The 21781-nt window shown below is 44.7% G+C and overlaps 1 protein-coding gene across 1 annotated transcript; it reads right to left on the bottom strand.

Moving 5' to 3' along the window:
• Positions 1 to 20079: 20079 nt before the first annotated feature.
• LHCB6 (light harvesting complex photosystem II subunit 6) lies at positions 20080 to 21324 on the bottom strand. The gene is made up of 2 exons (XM_048701928.2): positions 21003 to 21324; positions 20080 to 20880 (listed from the first exon to the last, which is right to left on the bottom strand). The coding sequence occupies exons 1-2, from the start codon at positions 21218 to 21220 to the stop codon at positions 20331 to 20333; spliced, it is 768 nt and encodes a 255-aa protein (XP_048557885.1). The 5' UTR covers positions 21221 to 21324; the 3' UTR covers positions 20080 to 20330.
• Positions 21325 to 21781: the final 457 nt, after the last annotated feature.

A 21781-nucleotide genomic window follows, 5' to 3' on the forward strand; every position in this document is an offset into this window, starting at 1 on the left:
AATTTCAAAGCATCAAGATTTATATTATTAAGTCCCGGTTTGAAAGAATATTTCAAACCAGCCCTTGGGGGCTAGGAGAGTCAGCAAGAATGGAAGCATACAAGCAGGAAGGAGCATATGGAAGTTACCTCATATTTATCTTTCATCATCTTAACTAGACCGGCTTCGTAGTCACGGCTGGTATATAGCCGGTTCAGATAGCCGGAATGGATATCTTGGGCGTTCAGAGCAGCGTAAGTCGTCAGATCAGCGTTCCACTTTCCTTTGCCAAAAGCAGCAAATTCTTCCTTGGCAGAATGTTTGGATAAAGCGACAGGATTGCTTGGCTCAGTATGGCCAGTGCCAGTAATGACAACCTCATCATCCTTGGTACCGCTGGTTTGCACTGGAGCTGTTGGCTTGTCAGTAGGTTTTGCTGGACCGGTGGAGCTTTCAATCCGGATGGAACCCGTGGGCTGATGGATAGGACCTGAGGCATCAGTAGGTATCTCTTCAGAAATAAGATCATCATCTGGCTGCGGTGGATCGTTGGGAATATCCTCAGGAATAGCCGCTTCAAGATTGGGTGTTTTGCCTGGTTCAAGAATGACATCTTCTTCGGCCGCTTTGTCCAGGCGGGCCTTCTTGCTTGGCCTAGGTTTGGCCCTGAGAAAAATAACAAAATTAAATACAGCATATGTTCTAAGGCAATGTACTACAAACATCACAATAAGTATAGCTTACCCAAGCACCGTTTTGAGCGGTGGAAGCTGAGTAGCCGATGACTCTCCAGAAGATGAGTGGGAAATAACCTGGTAATCGGAGTCAGACGGATTAAGAGGTTGACGAAAGCAGCCCGCTTTAGGACAAGAACTGACAAGCAAATTAGAGACCTCGGAATGGCGTTTCCTAATCGGACTGTTCGGTAAACCGGCAGAGGTAACTACCTGGCCGCTATGCCGGGTGGTGCGGCGAGCTTCGTGTTGTTGAGTCTTCATAAGAAGTTTAGGATCCAAATAAGCAAGAGGATGAGAAAATTTAACTTTCCGGTTTGCCTGACGGATTTTTTGTGAAGGCAAAGTTTCTGAATCGGAAGAGAGAATAATTACCTCTGCAACATCCGCGTGGCTGGCTTCGGCATCATCCTGACAAATATCATCATCAATAAGACGCATAAAAAATAAACCAAGTGAGTCAAGCTCTACCTCAAAGTCCGGATTATCCACCTCATCATCAGGGGCTGGATTAGAAGATGCAGTGGTTCTTTTCCTATGAGCAGTCTTCTTCACAGCTTTAGTCTTTTGCCGGGTTGCTCTTTCCGGTTTGTCTGGTTTCTCTGGTTTCTCCTGCGGCAGCTTTTTGCTCCAAAACGGATCATTGCCCTGATTATGCAGACACTGATATTAAAAACAATGACCAGACATATCAATAACAGATTCAGCAAAGAGAAAAATCAAAGTCTTACAGCTGGCGGTTTGTTGGTGGCACAGAAGGAAAGCAGGCCAGTTCTAGCGCAGACATGTTCCGGTTCATTCAGTATCTTACGCACAGCCTCTGTGATTTCTTCACCGGAGAGCTGGAGTTTTGAATGTCGCAGTGGGTCATCAACACTATCAGTATACTCGCACATCAAACCGGAGCGCTGACTAAGGGGCAGTATGCTCCATGATATCCAACAGCGAGCGAGATCAACCCCTGTTAAACCGTTGGCCATAAAGGCTCTGAGCTTTGACAGCTAAGAAGCATATTTGCTTCTCTCCTGGGCAGTCAATCTTTGAGGAAAAGGGTGTGTATTGCTGAGCCGCTCCGGACGAAAGCCAGGCAAGGGATTCTCACCAGCAGGGGAGGTGTCTTTGCAGTAGAACCATGTCTGATTCCACTCCTTGGGGTGACTGTGCAGCTTGGCATGAGGGTATGTAACCTCTTTCCTTTTCTGAATCGCCATGCCACCCAACTCCGTATTAGAGCCATCAGTAAACTCAGTACGGCGGTTTAGATGGAAAAGATCTCTAAATAATTCCACTATGGGCTCCTCTTGAAAGAACACCTCACAGAGCACTTGGAAGTGGCACATATTTGTAACAGAGTTGGGGCCAGTGTCTTGCGGATGGAGTTGGAAATCGGCTAAAACATCCCGGTAAAATTTAGAACCGGGCGGCTTAAAGCCCCGGGCTAAGTGATCTACGAAAACAACAACCTCTCCTTCTCGAGGTGTGGGAGGGCATTCTTTGCCAGGAGCCCTGCAATGGATGGTATCTTTGCTGCCTAAGGCGCCAATTAGGACTAAATCGTCCAGTTGATCCTCTGTGACACGAGAAGGAACCCAATTGCACTCATAGACTTGCTTGGCCATGATAAAATCTACAAGGTAGAAGATCCCGGTTCAAAAATACATTTGATCAAGGTACGTTGGTATGGGCACTGTTAAACCGGAGACAGAACTATCTGAACCGGAGTTTCATGAAGCAACCAACATCTGGCATTTCAACAAGGGGACTAATGGTATATACCGGTTTGTCAAATTTTTCTACAAAGTTAAACCGCCTGGTCTAAGCATTGAACAGTCAAGACTGCAGATGAGTAAGTACGCAAAAACAGATTTCACAAGATTATACTACAACTTTGGATCTGGAACATGTTTATAAAGGAGATCAATATTCAAGGCCCAAAAGGAGCAGTGCTGAATCAATAAGCGAAGGTACGGATAAGATCTATGGTCTTAATATGCGAAAGTGAAAACGGAGGATAAAAACTACTGCTACACAGAGTGAAGATTCACAGACTCGTCTAAGGATCTATCATATGAACAAGAAGCAAGCGATGAACGCTAGAGAACATGGAAACCCTAGAACAGATCTATGATGAAAAGGATAGAAGACTTACCGGAGTTGAGGAAGAAGCGGAAGGTCGCCGTGGTGCTCTGGTACGCTCAGGGTGATGCAGCGGCCAAAGTTGGTGCAGAGGTCGACGGCGGCGGCGGAGCTCCGAAGCTGGGCGATGCGAGGAAGATGAAGCAGAAGGGCACGAAGGGGAAAAAGAAATGACCCTTCGGTCCTATTTATAAAGCAAGGGACATGGGTCAGGCACGAAAATCAAGGGGCCGCAAGTTTGGAAACAGAGCTGTCGCCTCGATTATCGCAGATCTATTAAACAAGAAGGTATCGTGGATAGTTTCTTTATGACAGATGATGTCATGTCGGTTTACAGCAATCAGAGAAGATGACATCACGGCGGTTCACCAAAGTACAAGAAGATGTTGAAGATGAAGTTTTTGCTAAGGGTTGACATGAACCTGTTCAAATCAATCTGGGGCCTAATGTTGGGGATATTACTACTGGGCGTAAACCGGCCTATCTGGGCCGGGTTAACTTCATCAGTAATTAAGTATGTTAAAGCCCATGAAGGTAGATGAGGGCTCAAGACCTATAATCGGTTGAGAGCCTGTAGCCGTAAACCGGCGTCAATATGTAACTTGTATTGTAAGTTAGGAATAAGTAGAGACCAAACCGGACACATCTATGAGCCGGTGTTGGGACTCTGTAAACCGACGGGCGTCACCCATGTATATAAGGGGACGGCCCGGCGGTGGTTCAAGGTCAACAGACAACAACTCGAGACATAGGCGAAGCTTTTTTGCTCCCTAGTCATCGAAACACCCATCAATTCCATCACAACTAGACGTAGGCTTTTACCTTCATTGAAGGGGCCGAACTAGTATAAACTCTCTTGCGTCCTTGTGTCCGCTTTAACCCCTTCAAGCTAACCCGTCGCGATGGCTCCACGACTAAGTCCTTTCTCTAGGACATCTGCCGTGACAAAACCACGACAATATTCATATGGGATCAAGTTTTGAAGAGCTCGTCGCGAGGAACCTAATGGTGAAAACGGTTCTTCGTTCTGACATCCATTTCAAAAGTTGTAGCTTTTTGAAAAAACTTGTAACGGAATAAATAGGTGACGTTAGCACATGCATGTGCATCGGCGGCGGCTATCCACATGCACGCTGACATAGTCCCCACACGCCGGCACCAACTGTTGTGTTAAAATAGTCAAAGCATCAACACATGCATGCATCGGACGACTCGCGCGCATGCGCTCGCGACGCCCGGATAGTGCAGCTGCGCGTTTAAGTATTTAGGTTTTGATTATTAGTCCTATTAGTACTTCACTTTTTTTTGAATAAGTTAAAGAGTATTACGATTCTTTACTTCTAATTTTGAAGAATGCATGAAGGAATAGAAAAATCTAAAACAAATAATTTAGAACGGAGGGAGTACTACTACAGAATAATGCATCTTTGTGAAGCATGCAACCTAGGGACCAATGGGTTGCATATGTTACAAATGGAATTGGATACTGTTCTTCTTCCAATCAAAATGGGCGCAACCCTAAGCTCCTCTCATTAAGAAAATGAAACTAGTACCACAGGCCATTTGGGCAACCTAAGGGTTTAAACACTAAGATCAAAAGCTAACAAGGAAATAAAGCTTAACCAAACAACATGAACAACCAGGCCATAGAACAGCCACACCACAAGACAAAACTAAAACATAAACTACATCACCACCACCACAACCACAGGGGAAGATGATCCCACCACGCTGGGCTTGATCACATGCACCTCGGTCATCAAGCTCAGGATTCTTCCTTAAAGTCCTCCAGAGTCGCTCTTCCACCATGGTTGGCTCCACGAGTTGCATCAATCCAAGACATTGAGTCAAATACCACCTTGCACCTCACTAATCTGGTTGTTATTAAGTACTCCAAGAACCACCCAGATGATTCATTAATTATGTTGTTATTATGTGGTCATCCATAAATTAACCTTTTGAATGTTGGTCCCAATCCCCGTTGGTAACAGCTAAGCAACTACACGTTGTTATAAGGAACAAGGTAAATGGACCTAAGTTTCTTTTACTGGGTTCTTGTCTAAGCAAAAATCATACAGGGAATTCCCAGTTGGAAAAACTACAATGCATGAAAAGATAGATTATGATCAAAGGTTCCACTTTCCTGGTATTGACGATTCTTCAAACTCACAATCTTGATCAAGCTACTCTTCGCCCTTCGTTTAATCTAATGTGTGTAAAGAGTAACCATAAACAACCATACAATACAAATCAACATACAACAAGTGCATTGCATGGTGTCAGTGTCATTGTGTTGTGAGATCATGTGTCATGTGTTAACTCAAGGGTTTGGAAAACAACATAGTGGTTGTTAAGTGGAGTACATGTGACATAAAGGTTCACATGCAAGTTTCAGTTTAAAAGGGTTCATCCCATAAGGAGTATGTGATGCAAATTTGTGGTTGCCAGACTCATTCAAAAGAATCTTGCAACTCGAGTCATGGTCTATGAACAATGGATAACCAAGTTCATTTTTAGGTTTGAATGACAATCCAAACTTGTTAACCTTTCATGGGCAACACACACTATAGTTGGCTAGATTTAAAAATGATTTGAACTAGGTTTAACTAAACTAAATTACTAAAGCTGGGTTCAATTTCAAAATATTTCATAAATGACTAATGTTAGTTCTTGAATTCATTTGCCAAAGTATTTCATTCAATTTTTATAATTTAATGACTTTAAGTTCATTTAAGTTTAAACTAAGTTCAATTTAAGTTTGAATTCCTAAAGTCAAATAATAATCCAAAATGTTCTCTAAAGTTTATTTCAATTTTGAACTAAAGTAAGTTTAAATCCAATGTTATTCACTATAGTTTAATTTTAGGTTCCTAAAATTTAATGCAAATTATTATCCCAGTTTAACCTATGGTTTTATGTTATAGCCAAACTAAGGTTGTACTGAAATAAAATAATATTTGAATTTTCTAAAGTCAAATATAAATAGAAAAAATATTTACTTGAGTCCATCATGAGTTTCTAAACTATGTTGCAAAATAGTTAATCCACTTAAACCTTTATTTTTAAGTTATAACCTAAATATTTTTAAGTTTCACTTGAATTTCTAGCTTCTACCGAATTATATTTAGATTCATATTCTAAATTATTCAAATTTTAAATCCAGAGATCCAAGTTGAAACTATATTTAATTAGGTTTATTTTGCAAACCAAAGCAATTATATTGGATTTATAAATTTGAATCTAGACCCTACTTAAGTTTTAACACATTCTATTTGAATTTCAGTTTTAAACTTTTCAAAACTGATGGCTTCATATTTTACGCATCTTTAGAGCTCATTGAATGTTATCTCCGTATATCAAGTTATATCATGTTCCATTGAGCCAATTACATGTCCATATGCATGATTTCTAGTTTTTACTCTTTTAACCGCGAGCATTGCATAACCTCTATTCTTTTTTAGTCTTTGTTATTTTTCTTTGCCTTTGTGTCTTGTAGGTGACACGGACTTCCCATGATGAAAGGAGTTCAAACAATGGACATCCAGCCCTCAGACTTGCCATTTCGGAGAGTGAAAAGGTTATTTTCCAAGTTGCTCGAAGCAAAGATCTAATACCAGAAATGGATCGGGGTCGTTCATAATAATCCAACAAGCCCAAGAACGTCAAATTACGAGTTTGTTTGAAGAAATGGCGGACAATGTACCGAAGAGGACCAGAGCAAACGACAACGTGTCATACGACCATAGCTCATCGTACACAAGGTCGTATGGAAGGAAACGAGTCCCAAAAGTTGCCTCTCCAGATGTGATTCTTCACTGGTTTCATCCATGTTTGTTCCTATGACTTCCTTGGCCTTCAAGGGATGTTTTGGGAGAGGATGAGGCTCACCTTGAGCCCTTGGATCAAATGGGAGATGATATATATGAACGGAGGAGAGGCTACCGGAGAGCCATTATATAAACACCTTCAACCCTAGCCGCCGTCTCCATCTCATATCATTGGTCATTCGTCATTCATCTCCATGTCCAGCCACCGTCCACATCAAGAACACTATAGTTGCAACCAAGAGGGGGATCGAAGGGAGCCGTTGTCTCCTCTCCATCACCACCATCATTCGCCGTCGCGCCATCATCATCACCATCACCACCCCTTCTTCCTCCTCCATAACGGTATCTGTGATGGGTTGTAACAACTCTTGAACCCCCTTATATGTGATGTTATTTGAGTAATTTTTAGCTATGGGTCGGTCAATTAGTAAGTGGTTGTTTGGTATGTTTAGTCTATTTATGTGTGTTTCTTTTTGTTGCTTACTTACCTCTGTGGTAATTTAGTGATTGGAGATGTTCAATCCATTGGCGTAGTTGGAGACGTTCAAATCTTAGGCCACACATGAAGTTGATAGAATGTTGTGGAAACCGATAGACCTGCGACGTGACAAGTGCAGATATCTTAAGGGGAACACAATTATTCTAGGAACACGGTTGTCCATAGAACTTATTCCTTCGTCCGGTCCTCGTGACCTTAATATCTTTGTGTTTCCCGCCACAGGTATGGGACAAGAAGTAGGACGAATGAGTTATCTCAATACAATGTGTCTTGAGGGATAACATTATGCGAGGGATCGCCCACCATTAGTAGATTGTCATATCCTATAATGCAGTTACTGACTTAGCCACCACGTGTCATAGTCGTAAATCTTAACACCATTTTGTGCCTGTACCGAACGAGACCATACCTACATGCCAGCAATCTCATCTAAAACATCACATATTTCTCTTAGTTTATTTTCGCCTATTTATATTATTTATTTTCTATTCTCTCTAGTACTTAGTTCTCCCTTTTACCATTCCCTAGCAACCTACTCGAGTGAACTATTTCCAAACTCCGGTTTGGGTGTGAGCGTAGTTGTGTTAAGTGACAACGGGGATTGTGGTGCCATCCTATTCGCTTTCTGTGGGATCGACAAACCTTACTTATCATGAAATTTCTACATAGCCTTGTGCACGTGCATGCCATCAAAAACCTAATCTTTATTGGTCTAGGTGAAAGCTTACTTCATAAGGTCTAGTCTGCAAAAAGTTTCACTCAATTTGGACCTACTCATAAAACTTATAAGGGTTAAAGTTCCAGGGGGTTTCCATAAAACTACCAAGTGTTTTTAATTTAAATAAAAAAATGTTGTGGATAAGGCTGGGACACGTGGATGGCTCCTACTAGTCTATACCGATTCGGTTAAGTGAGTGGACATGGGGTCATGCGCTCATTTGTGCTCGGTGCGCGGGCAAGCGACGTGGGGCGGCAGTTAATGGAGAAAGACAAAGCTGACAGGTGGGGTCAGCCCGTCAGTGAGAGAGAGAGAGGGCGTGCAACTGGCTAGCTAGATCGTAGTGTTAGGTGAGCCTCTAGGTTTAGGTTGTTCTTTCTTTTCGATTCCCTTGGTAAATTCACAACTCTTTAGAAATTGAATTTTCTTCCAAAATTTAACTAGCCTAAATTCCAAATGGAATACTCCTGATCTGGTGATCATTTTTATTTGCCCCCTTTGGGAAAATAACTTCTGCCACCTTATATTTTCTTTTTTTGTTTTCAATTCCTTTTTGAACTTCAATTTGGTTTGAAACCAAATGTACTCTAAATCTAACTTGCAATATTAATAGAAAGGGTTTATTTGGGCTTATGGTAATTATTTTTCTTGCCAAATAATGCAAGGCCCTTTTAAATAATTTTCCCTTTTGATTTTTGAATTCATTCCAACATAAATTAATTTTAATTATTTGGTAAATTTATCGGGGTTATGAATATCATTTCGAACTTATTAAGAATACCTTTATGCCCAAATAAAGATTTTATTTGCACCCTATTTTAGGATTCAAAATTATTCCCTAAAACCTTTTACGGTTCATTCTGTTTTACCAATTTCAATCTAGGGTTTCAAATGTTGGCATAGGGCCTTCGACCCTCTAGGTTGATCAATTAAACCAATCACAAGCAAATTATAGGGGATGTTAGATAATTAGAGAGCAAGCAAAGGTTTTTCTACAAAAATATTAATTCCTTGTGAAATTTAAAACATACTAGATTTGGGAAAAATCTCGGATGTGACAAAAATGCAGTTTTATTCTTTTCATTGACTATACAATAAATATCCCAGAACTGGGTGCCTAGAGGTGAGTTTACAAACCAAATATCTTCACCAAACAATTGTTGGAAATATGCCCTAGAGGCAATAATAAAATGATTATTATATTTCCTTGTTCATGATAATTGTCTATTATTCATGCTATAATTGTATTATTCGGAAATCGTAATACATGTGTGAATACATAGACCACAATGTGTCCCTAGTGAGCCTCTAGTTGACTAGCTCGTTGATCAACAGATAGTCATGGTTTCCTGGCTATGGACATGGGGATGTCATTGATAACGGGATCACATCATTAGGAGAATGATGTGATGGACAAGACCCAATCCTAAGCTTAGGTCAAAGATCGTGTAGTTCGTTTGTTGTAGCTTTTCTGAATGTCAAGTATCATTTCCTTAGACCATGAGATTGTGCAACTCCTGGATACCGTAGGAGTGCCTTGGGTGTGCCAAACGTCACAACGTAACTGGGTGACTATAAAGGACATTACAGGTATCTCCAAAAGTGTCTGTTGGGTTGGCACGAATCGAGACTGGGATTTGTCACTCCGTATGACGGAGAGGTATCTCTGGGCCCACTCGGTAATGCATCATCATAATGAGCTCAATGTGACCAAGGGGTTGGACACGGGATCATGCATTACGGTACGAGTAAAGTGACTTGCCGGTAACGAGATTAAACAAGGTATTGGCATACCGACGATCGAGTCTCGGACAAGTAACGTACCGATTGACAAAGGAAATTGTATACGGGATTGATTAAGTCCTCGACATCGTGGTTCATCCGATGAGATCATCGAGGAGAATGTGGGAGACAACATGGGTATCCAGATCCCGCTGTTGGTTATTGACCGGAGAGGCGTCTCGGTCATGTCTGCGTGTCTCCCGAACCCGTAGGGTCTACACACTTAAGGTTCGGTGACGCTAGGGTTGTAGAGATATTAGTATGCAGTAACCCGAAAGTTGTTCGGAGTCCCGGATGAGATCCCAGACGTCACGAGGAGTTCCGGAATGGTCTGGACGTAAAGATTTATGTATAGGAAGTCCAGTTTCGGCCAGCGGGAAGGTTTCGGGGGTTACCGGTATTGTACCGGGACCACCGGAAGGGTCCCGGGGGTCCACCGGATGGGGCCACCTATCCCGGAGGGCCCCATGGGCTGAAGTGGCGTGGGAACCAGCCCCTGATGGGCTGGTGCGCCCCACCCAAGGGCCCAAGGCGCCTAGGGTTGGAAACCCTAGGGGCCGTTGCCCCCCGAGGGGGCATGCGCCCCCTGGTTGGAAACCCTAAGGGGGCCGTTGCCCCCAGGGGCCGCCCCCCCTTTTAGATGGGATCTCCAAGGGGGCATGCACCCCCCTAGCCCCTATATATAGTGGAAGGGAGGGAGGGAAGCCGCACCTTGCTCTTGGCGCCTCCCTCTCCCTCCGTAACACCTCTCCTCACCGCTTGTGCTTGGCGAAGCCCTGCCGGGATCCTGCTGCATCCACCACCATGCCGTCATGCTGCTGGATCTTCATCAACCTCTCCTTCCCCCTTGCTGGATCAAGAAGGAGGAGACGTCTTCCCAACCGTACGTGTGTTGAACGCGGAGGTGCTGTCCGTTCGGCACTTGGTCATCGGTGATTTGGATCCCGGCGAGTACGACTCCATCATCCCCGTTCACTTGAACGCTTCCGCTCGCGATCTACAAGGGTATGTAGATGCACTCCTATTCCCCTCGTTGCTAGAATACTCCATAGATTGATCTTGGTGATGCGTAGAATTTTTTTTAATTTCTGCTACGATCCCCAACAGTGGCATCATGAGCTAGGTCTATGCGTAGTTACTATGCATGAGGAGAACACAAAGTAGTTGTGGGTGTCGATATTGTCAATTTGCTTGCCGTTACTAGTCTTATCTTGATTCGGCGGCATCGTGGGATGAAGCGGCCCGGACCAACCTTACACGTACGCTTACGTGAGACTGGTTCCACCGACTGACATGCACTAGTTGCATAAGGTGGCTGGCGGGTGTCTGTCTCTCCCACTTTAGTCGGATCGGATTCGAGGAACAGGGTCCTTATGAAGGGTAAATAGAAATTGGCAATTCACGTTGTGGTTTTGGCGTAGGTAAGAAACGTTCTTGCTAGAAACCTATAGAAGCCACGTAAAAACTTGCAACAACAATTAGAGGACGTCTAACTTGTTTTTGCAGCAAGTGTTTTGTGATGTGATATGGCCAAAGGTTGTGATGAATGATGAATGATATATGTGATGTATGAGATTGATCATGTTCTTGTAATAGGAATCACGACTTGCATGTCGATGAGTATGACAACCGGCAGGAGCCATAGGAGTTGTCTTTATTTATTTATGACCTGCGTGTCAACATAAATGTCATGTAATTACTTTACTTTATTGCTAAAGCGTTAGCCATAGTAGTAGAAGTAATAGATGACGAGACAACTTCAAGAAGACACGATGATGGAGATCATGATGATGGAGATCATGGTGTCATGCCGGTGACAACGATGATCATGGAGCCCCAAAGATGGAGATCAAAGGAGCAAATGATATTGGCCATATCATGTCACTATTTGATTGCATGTGATGTTTATCATGTTTTACATCTTATTTGCTTAGAACGACGGTAGCTTAAATAAGATGACCCCTCGTAATAATTTCAAGAAAGTGTTCCCCCTAACTGTGCACCGTTGCGAAGGTTCGTTGTTTCGAAGCACCACGTGATGATCGGGTGTGATAGATTCTAACGTTCGAATACAACAGGTGTAAGACAGATTTACACACGCAATACACTTAGGTTGACTTGACGAGCCTAGCATGTATAGACATGGCCTCGGAACACAGAATACCGAAAGGTCGAGCATGAGTTGTATAGAAGATACGATCAACATGAAGATGTTCACCGATGTTGACTAGTCCATCTCACGTGATGATCAGACATGGCCTAGTTAACTCGGATCATGTTATACTTAGATGACTGGAGGGATGTCTATCTGAGTGGGAGTTCATTTAATAATTTGATTAGATGAACTTAATTGTCATGAACTTAGTCTAAAATCTTTACAATATGTCTTGTAGATCAAATGGCCCACGTTGTCCTCAACTTCAACGCGTTCCTAGAGAAAACCAAGCTGAAAGATGATGGCAGCAACTATACGGACTGGGTCCGGAACCTGAGGATCATCCTCATAGCTGCCAAGAAAGATTATGTCCTAGAAGCACCGCTAGGTGATGCACCCGTCCCACAGAACCAAGACGTTATGAACGCTTGGCAGACACGTGCTGATGATTACTCCCTCGTTCAGTGCGGCATGCTTTACAACTTAGAACCGGGGCTCCAAAAGCGTTTTGAGAGACACGGAGCATATGAGATGTTCGAAGAGTTGAAAATGGTTTTTCAAGCTCATGCCCGGGTCGAGAGATATGAAGTCTCCGACAAGTTCTTCAGCTGTAAGATGGAGGAAAATAGTTCTGTCAGTGAGCACATACTCAAAATGTCTGGGTTGCATAACCGCTTCACTCAGCTGGGAGTTAATCTCCCGGATGACGCAGTCATTGACAGAATCCTTCAGTCGCTTCCACCGAGCTACAAGAGCTTTGTGATGAACTTCAATATGCAGGGGATGGAAAAATACCATTCCTTAAGTATTTGCAATGCTGAAATCAGCAGAGGTAGAAGTCAAAAAGGAACATCAAGTGTTGATGGTGAATAAAACCACTAAGTTCAAGAAAGGCAAGGGTAAGAAGAACTTCAAGAAGAACGGCAAGGGAGTTGCCGCGCCCAGTAAGCAAGCTGCCGGTAAGAAGCCAAAGAATGGACCCAAGCCCGAGACTGAGTGTTTTTATTACAAGGGAAGTGGTCACTGGAAGCGGAACTGCCCCAAATACTTAGCGGACAAGAAGGCCGGCATCACGAAAGGTATATGTGATATACATGTAATTGATGTGTACCTTACCAGTACTCGTAGTAGCTCCTGGGTATTTGATACCGGTGCGGTTGCTCACATTTGTAACTCAAAGCAGGAGCTGCGGAATAAGCGGAGACTGGCGAAGGACGAGGTGACGATGTGCGTCGGGAATGGTTCCAAGGTCGATGTGATCGCCGTCGGCACGCTACCTCTACATTTACCTACGAGATTAGTTTTAAACCTCAATAATTGTTATTTAGTGCCAGCTTTGAGCATGAACATTGTATCAGGATCTCGTTTAATTCGAGATGGCTACTCATTTAAATCGGAAAATAATGGTTGTTCTATTTATATGAGAGATATGTTTTATGGTCATGCTCCGATGGTGAATGGTTTATTCTTAATGAATCTCGAGCGTAATGCTACACATATTCATAGTGTGAATACCAAAAGATGTAAGGTTGATAATGATAGTCCCACATACTTGTGGCACTGCCGCCTTGGTCACATAGGTGTCAAACGCATGAAGAAGTTCCATGCAGATGGACTTTTAGAGTCTCTTGATTACGAATCATTTGACACGTGCGAACCATGCCTCATGGGTAAAATGACCAAGACTCCGTTCTCAGGAACAATGGAGCGAGCAACCAACTTATTGGAAATCATACATACTGATGTGTGCGGTCCAATGAGTGTTGAGGCTCGCGGTGGCTATCGTTATGTTCTCACCCTCACTGATGACTTGAGTAGATATGGGTATGTGTACTTAATGAAACACAAGTCTGAGACCTTTGAAAAGTTTAAGGAATTTCAGAGTGAGGTTGAGAATCAACGTGACAGGAAAATCAAGTTCTTGCGATCAGATCGTGGGGGAGAATACTTGAGTCACGAATTTGGCACACACTTAAGAAAATGTGGAATAGTTTCACAACTCACGCCGCCTGGAACACCTCAGTGTAATGGTGTGTCCAAACGTCGTAATCGCACTCTATTAGATATGGTGCGATCTATGATGTCTCTTACCGATTTACCGCTATCATTTTGGGGCTATGCTTTAGAGACTGCCGCATTCACTTTAAATAGGGCTCCGTCGAAATCCGTTGAGACGACACCGTATGAATTATGGTTTGGGAAGAAACTTAAGCTGTTGTTTCTAAAAGTTTGGGGATGCGATGCTTATGTCAAAGAAACTTCAACCTGAAAAGCTCGAACCCAAGTCAGAAAAATGCGTCTTCATAGGATACCCTAAAGAAACTGTTGGGTATACCTTCTACCTCAGATCCGAAGGCAAGATCTTTGTTGCCAAGAATGGGTCCTTTCTAGAGAAAGAGTTTCTCTCGAAAGAAATAAGTGGGAGGAAGGTAGAACTTGATGAAGTATTACCTCTTGAATCGGTAAGTGGCGCAGCTCAAGAAAATGTTCCTGAGGTGCCTGCACCGACTAGAGAGGAAGTTGATGATGATGATCATGAAACTTCAGATCAAGTTGCTACTGAATTTCGTAGGTCCACAAGGACACGTTCCGCACCAGAGTGGTACGGCAACCCTGTCTTGGAAATCATGTTGTTAGACAACAGTGAACCTTCGAACTATGAAGAAGCGATGGCGGGCCCGAATTCCGACAAATGGCTAGAAGCCATGAAATCCGAGATAGAATCCATGTATGAAAACAAAGTATGGACTTTGACTGACTTGCCCGAAGATCGGCGAGCCATAGAAAATAAATGGATCTTTAAGAAGAAGACAGACGCGGATGGTAATGTGACCATCTATAAGGCTCGACTTGTTGCTAAGGGTTATCGACAAGTTCAAGGGGTTGACTATGATGAGACTTTCTCACCCGTAGCGAAGCTGAAGTCCGTTCGAATCATGTTAGCAATTGCCGCATTCTATGATTATGAGATATGGCAAATTGACGTCAAAATGGCATTCCTTAACGGCTTTCTTAAGGAAGAATTGTATATGATGCAGCCAGAAGGTTTTGTCGATCCTAAGAATGCTAACAAGGTGTGCAAGCTCCAACGCTCAATCTATGGGCTGGTGCAAGCATCTCGGAGTTGGAACATTCGCTTTGATGAGATGATCAAAGTGTTTGGGTTTATGCAGACTTATGGAAAAGCCTGCGTTTACAAGAAAGTGAGTGGGAGCTCTGTAGCATTTCTCATATTATATGTGGATGACATACTGTTGATGGGAAATGATATAGAATTCTTGGAAAGCATAAACGCCTATTTGAACAAGTGTTTTTCAATGAAGGACCTTGGAGAAGCTGCTTATATATTAGGCATCAAGATCTATAGAGATAGATCGAGACGCCTCATCGGTCTTTCACAAAGTACGTACCTTGACAAGATATTGAAGAAGTTCAATATGGATCAGTCCAAGAAGGGGTTCTTGCCTGTATTACAAGGTGTGCGATTGAGCACGGCTCAATGCCCGACCACGGCAGAAGATATAGAAGAGATGAGTGTCATCCCCTATGCCTCAGCCATAGGGTCTATTGTGTATGCCATGCTGTGTACCAGACCTGATGTAAACCTTGCCGTAAGTTTGGTAGGTAGGTACCAAAGTAATCCCGGCAAGAAACACCGGACATCGGTCAAAAACATCCTGAAGTACCTGAAAAGGACCAAGGATATGTTTCTCGTTTATGGAGGTGGTGAAGAGATCGTCGTAAAGGGTTACGTCGACGCTAGCTTCGACACAGATCTGGATGACTCTAAGTCACAAACCGGATACGTGTATATTTTGAATGGTGGGGCAGTAAGCTGGTGCAGTTGCAAGCAAAGCGTCGTGGCGGGATCTACATGTGAAGTAGAATACATGGCAGCCTTGGAGGAAGCACAAGAAGCAATCTGGGTGAAGGAGTTCATCACCGACCTAGGAGTCATACCCAATGCGTCGGGGCCGATGACTCTCTTCTGTGACAACACTGGAGCTATTGCCCTTGCCAAGGAGCCCAGGTTTCGCAGGAAGACCAGGCATATCAAGCGTTGCTTCAACTCCATTCGTGAAAGTGTTCAAAATGGAGACATAGAAATTTGTAAAGTACATACAGACCTGAATGTAGCAGATCCGTTGACTAAACCTCTCCCTAGAGCAAAACATGATCAACACCAGAATTCCATGGGTGTTCGATTCATCACAATGTAACTAGATGATTGACTCTAGTGCAAGTGGGAGACTGTTGGAAATATGCCCTAGAGGCAATAATAAAATGATTATTATATTTCCTTGTTCATGATAATTGTCTATTATTCATGCTATAATTGTATTATCCGGAAATCGTAATACATGTGTGAATACATAGACCACAATGTGTCCCTAGTGAGCCTCTAGTTGACTAGCTCGTTGATCAACAGATAGTCATGGTTTCCTGGCTATGGACATGGGGATGTCATTGATAACGGGATCACATCATTAGGAGAATGATGTGATGGACCAGACCCAATCCTAAGCTTAGCTCAAAGATCGTGTAGTTCGTTTGCTGTAGCTTTTCTGAATGTCAAGTATCATTTCCTTAGACCATGAGATTGTGCAACTCCCGGATACCGTAGGAGTGCCTTGGGTGTGCCAAATGTCACAACGTAACTGGGTGACTATAAAGGTACATTACAGGTATCTTCGAAAGTGTCTGTTGGGTTGGCACGAATCGAGACTGGGATTTGTCACTCCGTATGACGGAGAGGTATCTCTGGGCCCACTCGGTAATGCATCATCATAATGAGCTTAATGTGACCAAGGGGTTGGACACGGGATCATGCATTACGGTACGAGTAAAGTGACTTGCCAGTAACGAGATTGAACAAGGTATTGGGATACCGACGATCGAGTCTCGGACAAGTAACGTACCGATTGACAAAGGGAATTGTATACGGGATTGATTAAGTCCTCGACATCGTGGTTCATCCGATGAGATCATCGAGGAGCATGTGGGAGCCAACATGGGTATCCAGATCCTGCTGTTGGTTATTGACCGGAGAGGCGTCTCGGTCATGTTTGCGTGTCTCCCGAACCCGTAGGGTCTACACACTTAAGGTTCGGTGACGCTAGGGTTGTAGAGATATTAGTATGCAGTAACCCGAAAGTTGTTTGGAGTCCCGGATGAGATCCCGGACGTCACGAGGAGTTCCGAAATGGTCTGGACGTAAAGATTTATGTATAGGAAGTCCAGTTTCGGCCAGCAGGAAGGTTTCGGGGGTTACCGGTATTGTACCGGGACCACCGGAAGGGTCCCGGGGGTCCACCGGATGGGGCCACCTATCCCGGAGGGCCCCATGGGCTGAAGTGGCGTGGGAACCAGCCCCTGATGGGCTGGTGCGCCCCACCCAAGGGCCCAAGGCGCCTAGGGTTGGAAACCCTAGGGGCCGTTGCCCCCCGAGGGGGCATGCGCCCCCTGGTTGGAAACCCTAAGGGGGCCGTTGCCCCCAGGGGCCCCCCCCTTTTAGATGGGATCTCCAAGGGGGCATGCGCCTCCCCTAGCCCCTATATATAGTGGAAGGGAGGGAGGGCAGCCGCACCTTGCTCTTGGCGCCTCCCTCTCCCTCCGTAACACCTCTCCTTCCCGCTTGTGCTTGGCGAAGCCCTGCCGGGATCCTGCTGCATCCACCACCACACCATCGTGCTGCTGGATCTTCATCAACCTCTCCTTCCCCCTTGCTGGATCAAGAAGGAGGAGACGTCTTCCCAACCGTACGTGTGTTGAACGCGGAGGTGCTGTCCGTTCGGCACTTGGTCATCGGTGATTTGGATCACGGCGAGTACGACTCCATCATCGCCGTTCACTTGAACGCTTCCGCCTACAAGGGTATGTAGATGCACTCCTATTCCCCTCGTTGCTAGAATACTCCATAGATTGATCTTGGTGATGCGTAGAATTTTTTTTTAATTTCTTCTACGATCCCCAACAACAATACATATCCACCATTACCTAAAAACCACTTATATCCGAACCTAACAAATTTCATAGCCCATATAACCCCTTTCCAAAATTGAGAAGGATGTGGATCATTGCAGCACATAGTATTAAGGTTCTTGGTATTATAGTTAGCATCTATAACTCTACTCCATAGAGCGCCTTCTCCTAAGATATCTCTTATAACCTAGGAGACGGTTAGGCAAAGATTCATATCATGTATATTATGAACTCCCATCCACCATATTCCCTTTTCATGCATATGGAGGGCCAATTGGCAAGGTGCATCTTTTGGCCACCTTCACTATCACTCCAGGAATAATTATAAAACCATGAATTGACCAAAGGCACATACCATTTTGGGAACTTATAGGAAGACAACATGTAAATATAAATACTAGATAGACAAATCCTAACCAAGGTGACTCTCCCTAATAAGGACTAGGAGCTTACCCTCCATCTAGCCATCTTGGCCAGCTTGGTATCAACTAGAGATTGGAGGTCCTCTCTCTTGGCCAGCTTGGTATCAACTAGAGATTGGAGGTCATCTCTCTAAGTACTTAATAGGCAAACCCCCTTGAATAAATTAAAAATACCCAAGAAAGGTTTAACCTCTCCATGTTCTAAATTGATAGGCACCAATTCACTTTTGTGATAATTAATAGACATCCCTGAAACCAACTCAAATCAAGTCAAGACCCACTTAAGATTTAAAGCTACTGGAAGGCCATTATCTATGAGCAACAAAGTGTCATTTGCATATTGCATACACACTACACCACCAGGGCAAAAATTAGGGAAGAGCCCTCTAACTAGCCCAACTCGTCATCCTTTCACTAATATCCTAGCAAACACATCCACCACCAAATTAAAAATCAATGGGGACAAACGGTCTCCCTGTCTCAAATCCCTACTAGTGATGAAGAAGTAAGTTTCCCTCACCATTAATCTTCACATCCACTGATCCTGCTGGGTGAATCTCCTAATCCAACCAATACATTTCGCACTAAAACCCCTCAAGAACCCCATACAAAATATATATCTAAACTAACCTTGTCATAAGCCTTTTCATAATCAATCTTAAATACAGGGCCTTTCTAATCAGAAGAGTGTACAGAGTGAGCAACCTCATGGACAGTCACCACACTCTTCAAAACAAACCTACCTCTAAGAAGCAGATTGATGCTCAGAGATTAGTCTGCCAATAATCAGGGCTAGTCTATTGGTAGACTTTAGTAAAGATCTTAAAACAACAATTGAGGAGATTTATAGGCTTAAATTTCTTCATGTTTTTTGCATCAACTTCTTTAGGAATAAGAGGGATGCAAAATCAAGTCTAAAGATGTCTAGGTTTCGATCAAACCAGACTTCAAACATAGCTATCAAATTAACTTTAATAATGTCACAGAACAGTTGGTAAAGTATAAAAGGCAATCCATCGGGCCTAAGGGCACCATCACAATAGGAGTCAAAACAGCTTCCTAATCTCCTCCTCGGTACACCTAGTATTCTTCTCTACAGAAATTTTCTCGTCCTCTCCATAGAAATCACTCTTAAGAGAGATATTAGGTCTGTGTTCATATCTAAGTAACTCCTTATAATAGTCCAGAGCCCTCAGGTCCCTCAGGTCCATCTAGAACACTAATCAGTTTTTCCTTCACCTCTGATTAGCTACAACATGGAAGTAAGCGGTGTTTGTGTCATCCTCCATAATATCCCTATCCCTAGACCTTTCTCCCGCTGTAGTCTCCTATTTACTCCAAATGTCTGCTAACTCTAGCAGAATTTCATCAATCCTGCCCTTATACCAACCTCAAAGAGGGTATTAGATTCAGTCTAGACACCAGAGGATACTGTTTTTGGATTAACAATGTCGCTGGGTGCTACTTTGGCACCTATGGTACAGTTGCTTTTGGTAAATACATGGCAATTTTGAGATGAACTCTGTAGGAAAGTTTGCAAAGAACCCTGCGAACGTGGAATGCAACACCTCTGTTTCTTTATTTATTCCTAATTTTCCTCTGTTTCAGGTTCAGGAATGAGTGCTCCTGTTAATATATTCTGTGTTATAATATGTTTTCAGAGCCAACACCTGTTCCTGTTCGACTGGTACTCACTGCATTATTTTTAGATGAATCTCGTGATCCTATCTTGCGCTGAGCAGTTCAGACTTTGGTAGTTTTCGTGCTTCCTTCAACTGATGCAATTTTTTCTTCTTTTTGCGGGTTGTTTAAATATGCCAGCAGTGTTCTAAAAGACTTGGTAGGTGATGAATCAAATGCCCTTGCTCATTCTGCCTTAAATTACAGAGCTCAGACTATATATTACATGGTACATACGCTGGAGAAATAAAGAGTACTTGATTCCCCATTCGATTTACACACACTACCCCAAAGAAGTCACGGACACAGATACATTGCTGCTGCTTCTTCGACCTCCAGCCGATCCCATGCAATCCATGCGTCCTGATGCAATGCAACAACCCCTCTCCCACCACGCGCGCAAGCCAAAAATCGTCTTATAGGCCGAGCGCGCCGAGCGGCGTTTTGCCCTGTCCGGCCTCGAAGTAGAAGATGAGCATGGCGAGCATGGCGAGGCGCGAGTGCTTGATCTCGGCCACCTTGAGCCGCTCGAGCTTCTCGGTGTCGGGGATGTAGACGCCGTCCTTGGTCTCGCCACCGAGGCCGAGCGGGTCGAAGAACTTGCCGCCCGGGTACCCTTGCTCGCCGGTGAAGTTGGCGAAGTTCTCGGCTGTGCGCGACCACGGCGTGGCCCACTCCACCGACTGGGAGTCCGGGTTGAAGAAGTCGACCCACCGCTTGGACTCCACCCACCCCATGAGCAGCAGCTGGGTGCCCAGGAGCGACCCGAAGGAGAAGGGCGCCACCGCGCCTGGCTGCGCTCCGGCCTCGAACCACGGCACGCCGCTGTACGCCTGCCCGATGAAGATGCCCAGCACGGCGGCCATCGCCCAGCGCCCGTGGATCAGCTCGGCCTCCCTGTACCACTTGAGGAACGCCGGGTCCTTGCCAAGCCCCAGCGGGTCGAAGCCGAAGTCACCGGGGAGCCTGCACGTACGCGTTGAGTGAGTCTCAGAGTTGCTGCCATGCATGGAGGCCTCCCCCCGCGTAGAGTGGGATTAATGCAGGGCGACGAACGAAGAGAAACAATACGAACGAGGAAGACTTACGAGCCATCGAGCCAGGACGGGTTGATGAACTCGGCATCGCTCTTGACCGCGGGGATCCACGACTTCTTGCCGACGGCCGCGGCGACGACCACCACGCGGCGCGTCACGGGCTTGGCGGCGCCGAGGGAGGCGGCATTGGCGAGCGCGCGCCTCGCGCCGAGGAACGGGTTCTTGAGCACGGCCGCGGAGGCGGTGGCGGAGGTGGAGGCGAGCGCCATGGGTGCGGGTCTTGCTTCGCCGGTGTGACGGTGAGGTCGCTGACGCGCGCGGCGGAGTGGCAGCTAAGGACGTCTGTTGGAGCGCGCAGGATTTGCAGGATGCCACGACGGTTTTGATGTTAAATCGTGGCGTTGCGGCGCGGGGCAGCCACAAGATGTGGGCTGGGAAATCCTGGGGTGGTAGGATGGATAGAGCGCTGGCCAATGGGGAGCTGGTGCCATCGGATTCTGCTGCGCCGGTGGACGCCGCGTGGACAATATCCTGGGCTTTGATGCTCCTTGTGATCTGTGGGGACTGCCTGCCAATCGGACCGTGTCGTAGGATCTCCGTGGTGAATAGTGAAAGAAGATCCGATCCATCCATCCACGGGCGTTATAATTGCCAAGGAGTCGTTTCGCACACGATGACGGTCACCTTTGGAGATGGTATGACATACCGCACATATAATGCAACTTTTTTTAGACACATAGAACGCAATATGGTACTGTTTTCTACCATCAAAATATGCTTCATCGTGCGAACCGATCTGTGGTTAAATGATTAAAAGAACAGTGGCATCT

The sequence above is a fragment of the Triticum urartu genome, chromosome 2A (genome assembly GCF_056163025.1).
Source record: "Triticum urartu cultivar PI428250 chromosome 2A, HENAU_Tu73, whole genome shotgun sequence".
In the NCBI taxonomy this organism is placed as follows: domain Eukaryota; kingdom Viridiplantae; phylum Streptophyta; class Magnoliopsida; order Poales; family Poaceae; genus Triticum; species Triticum urartu.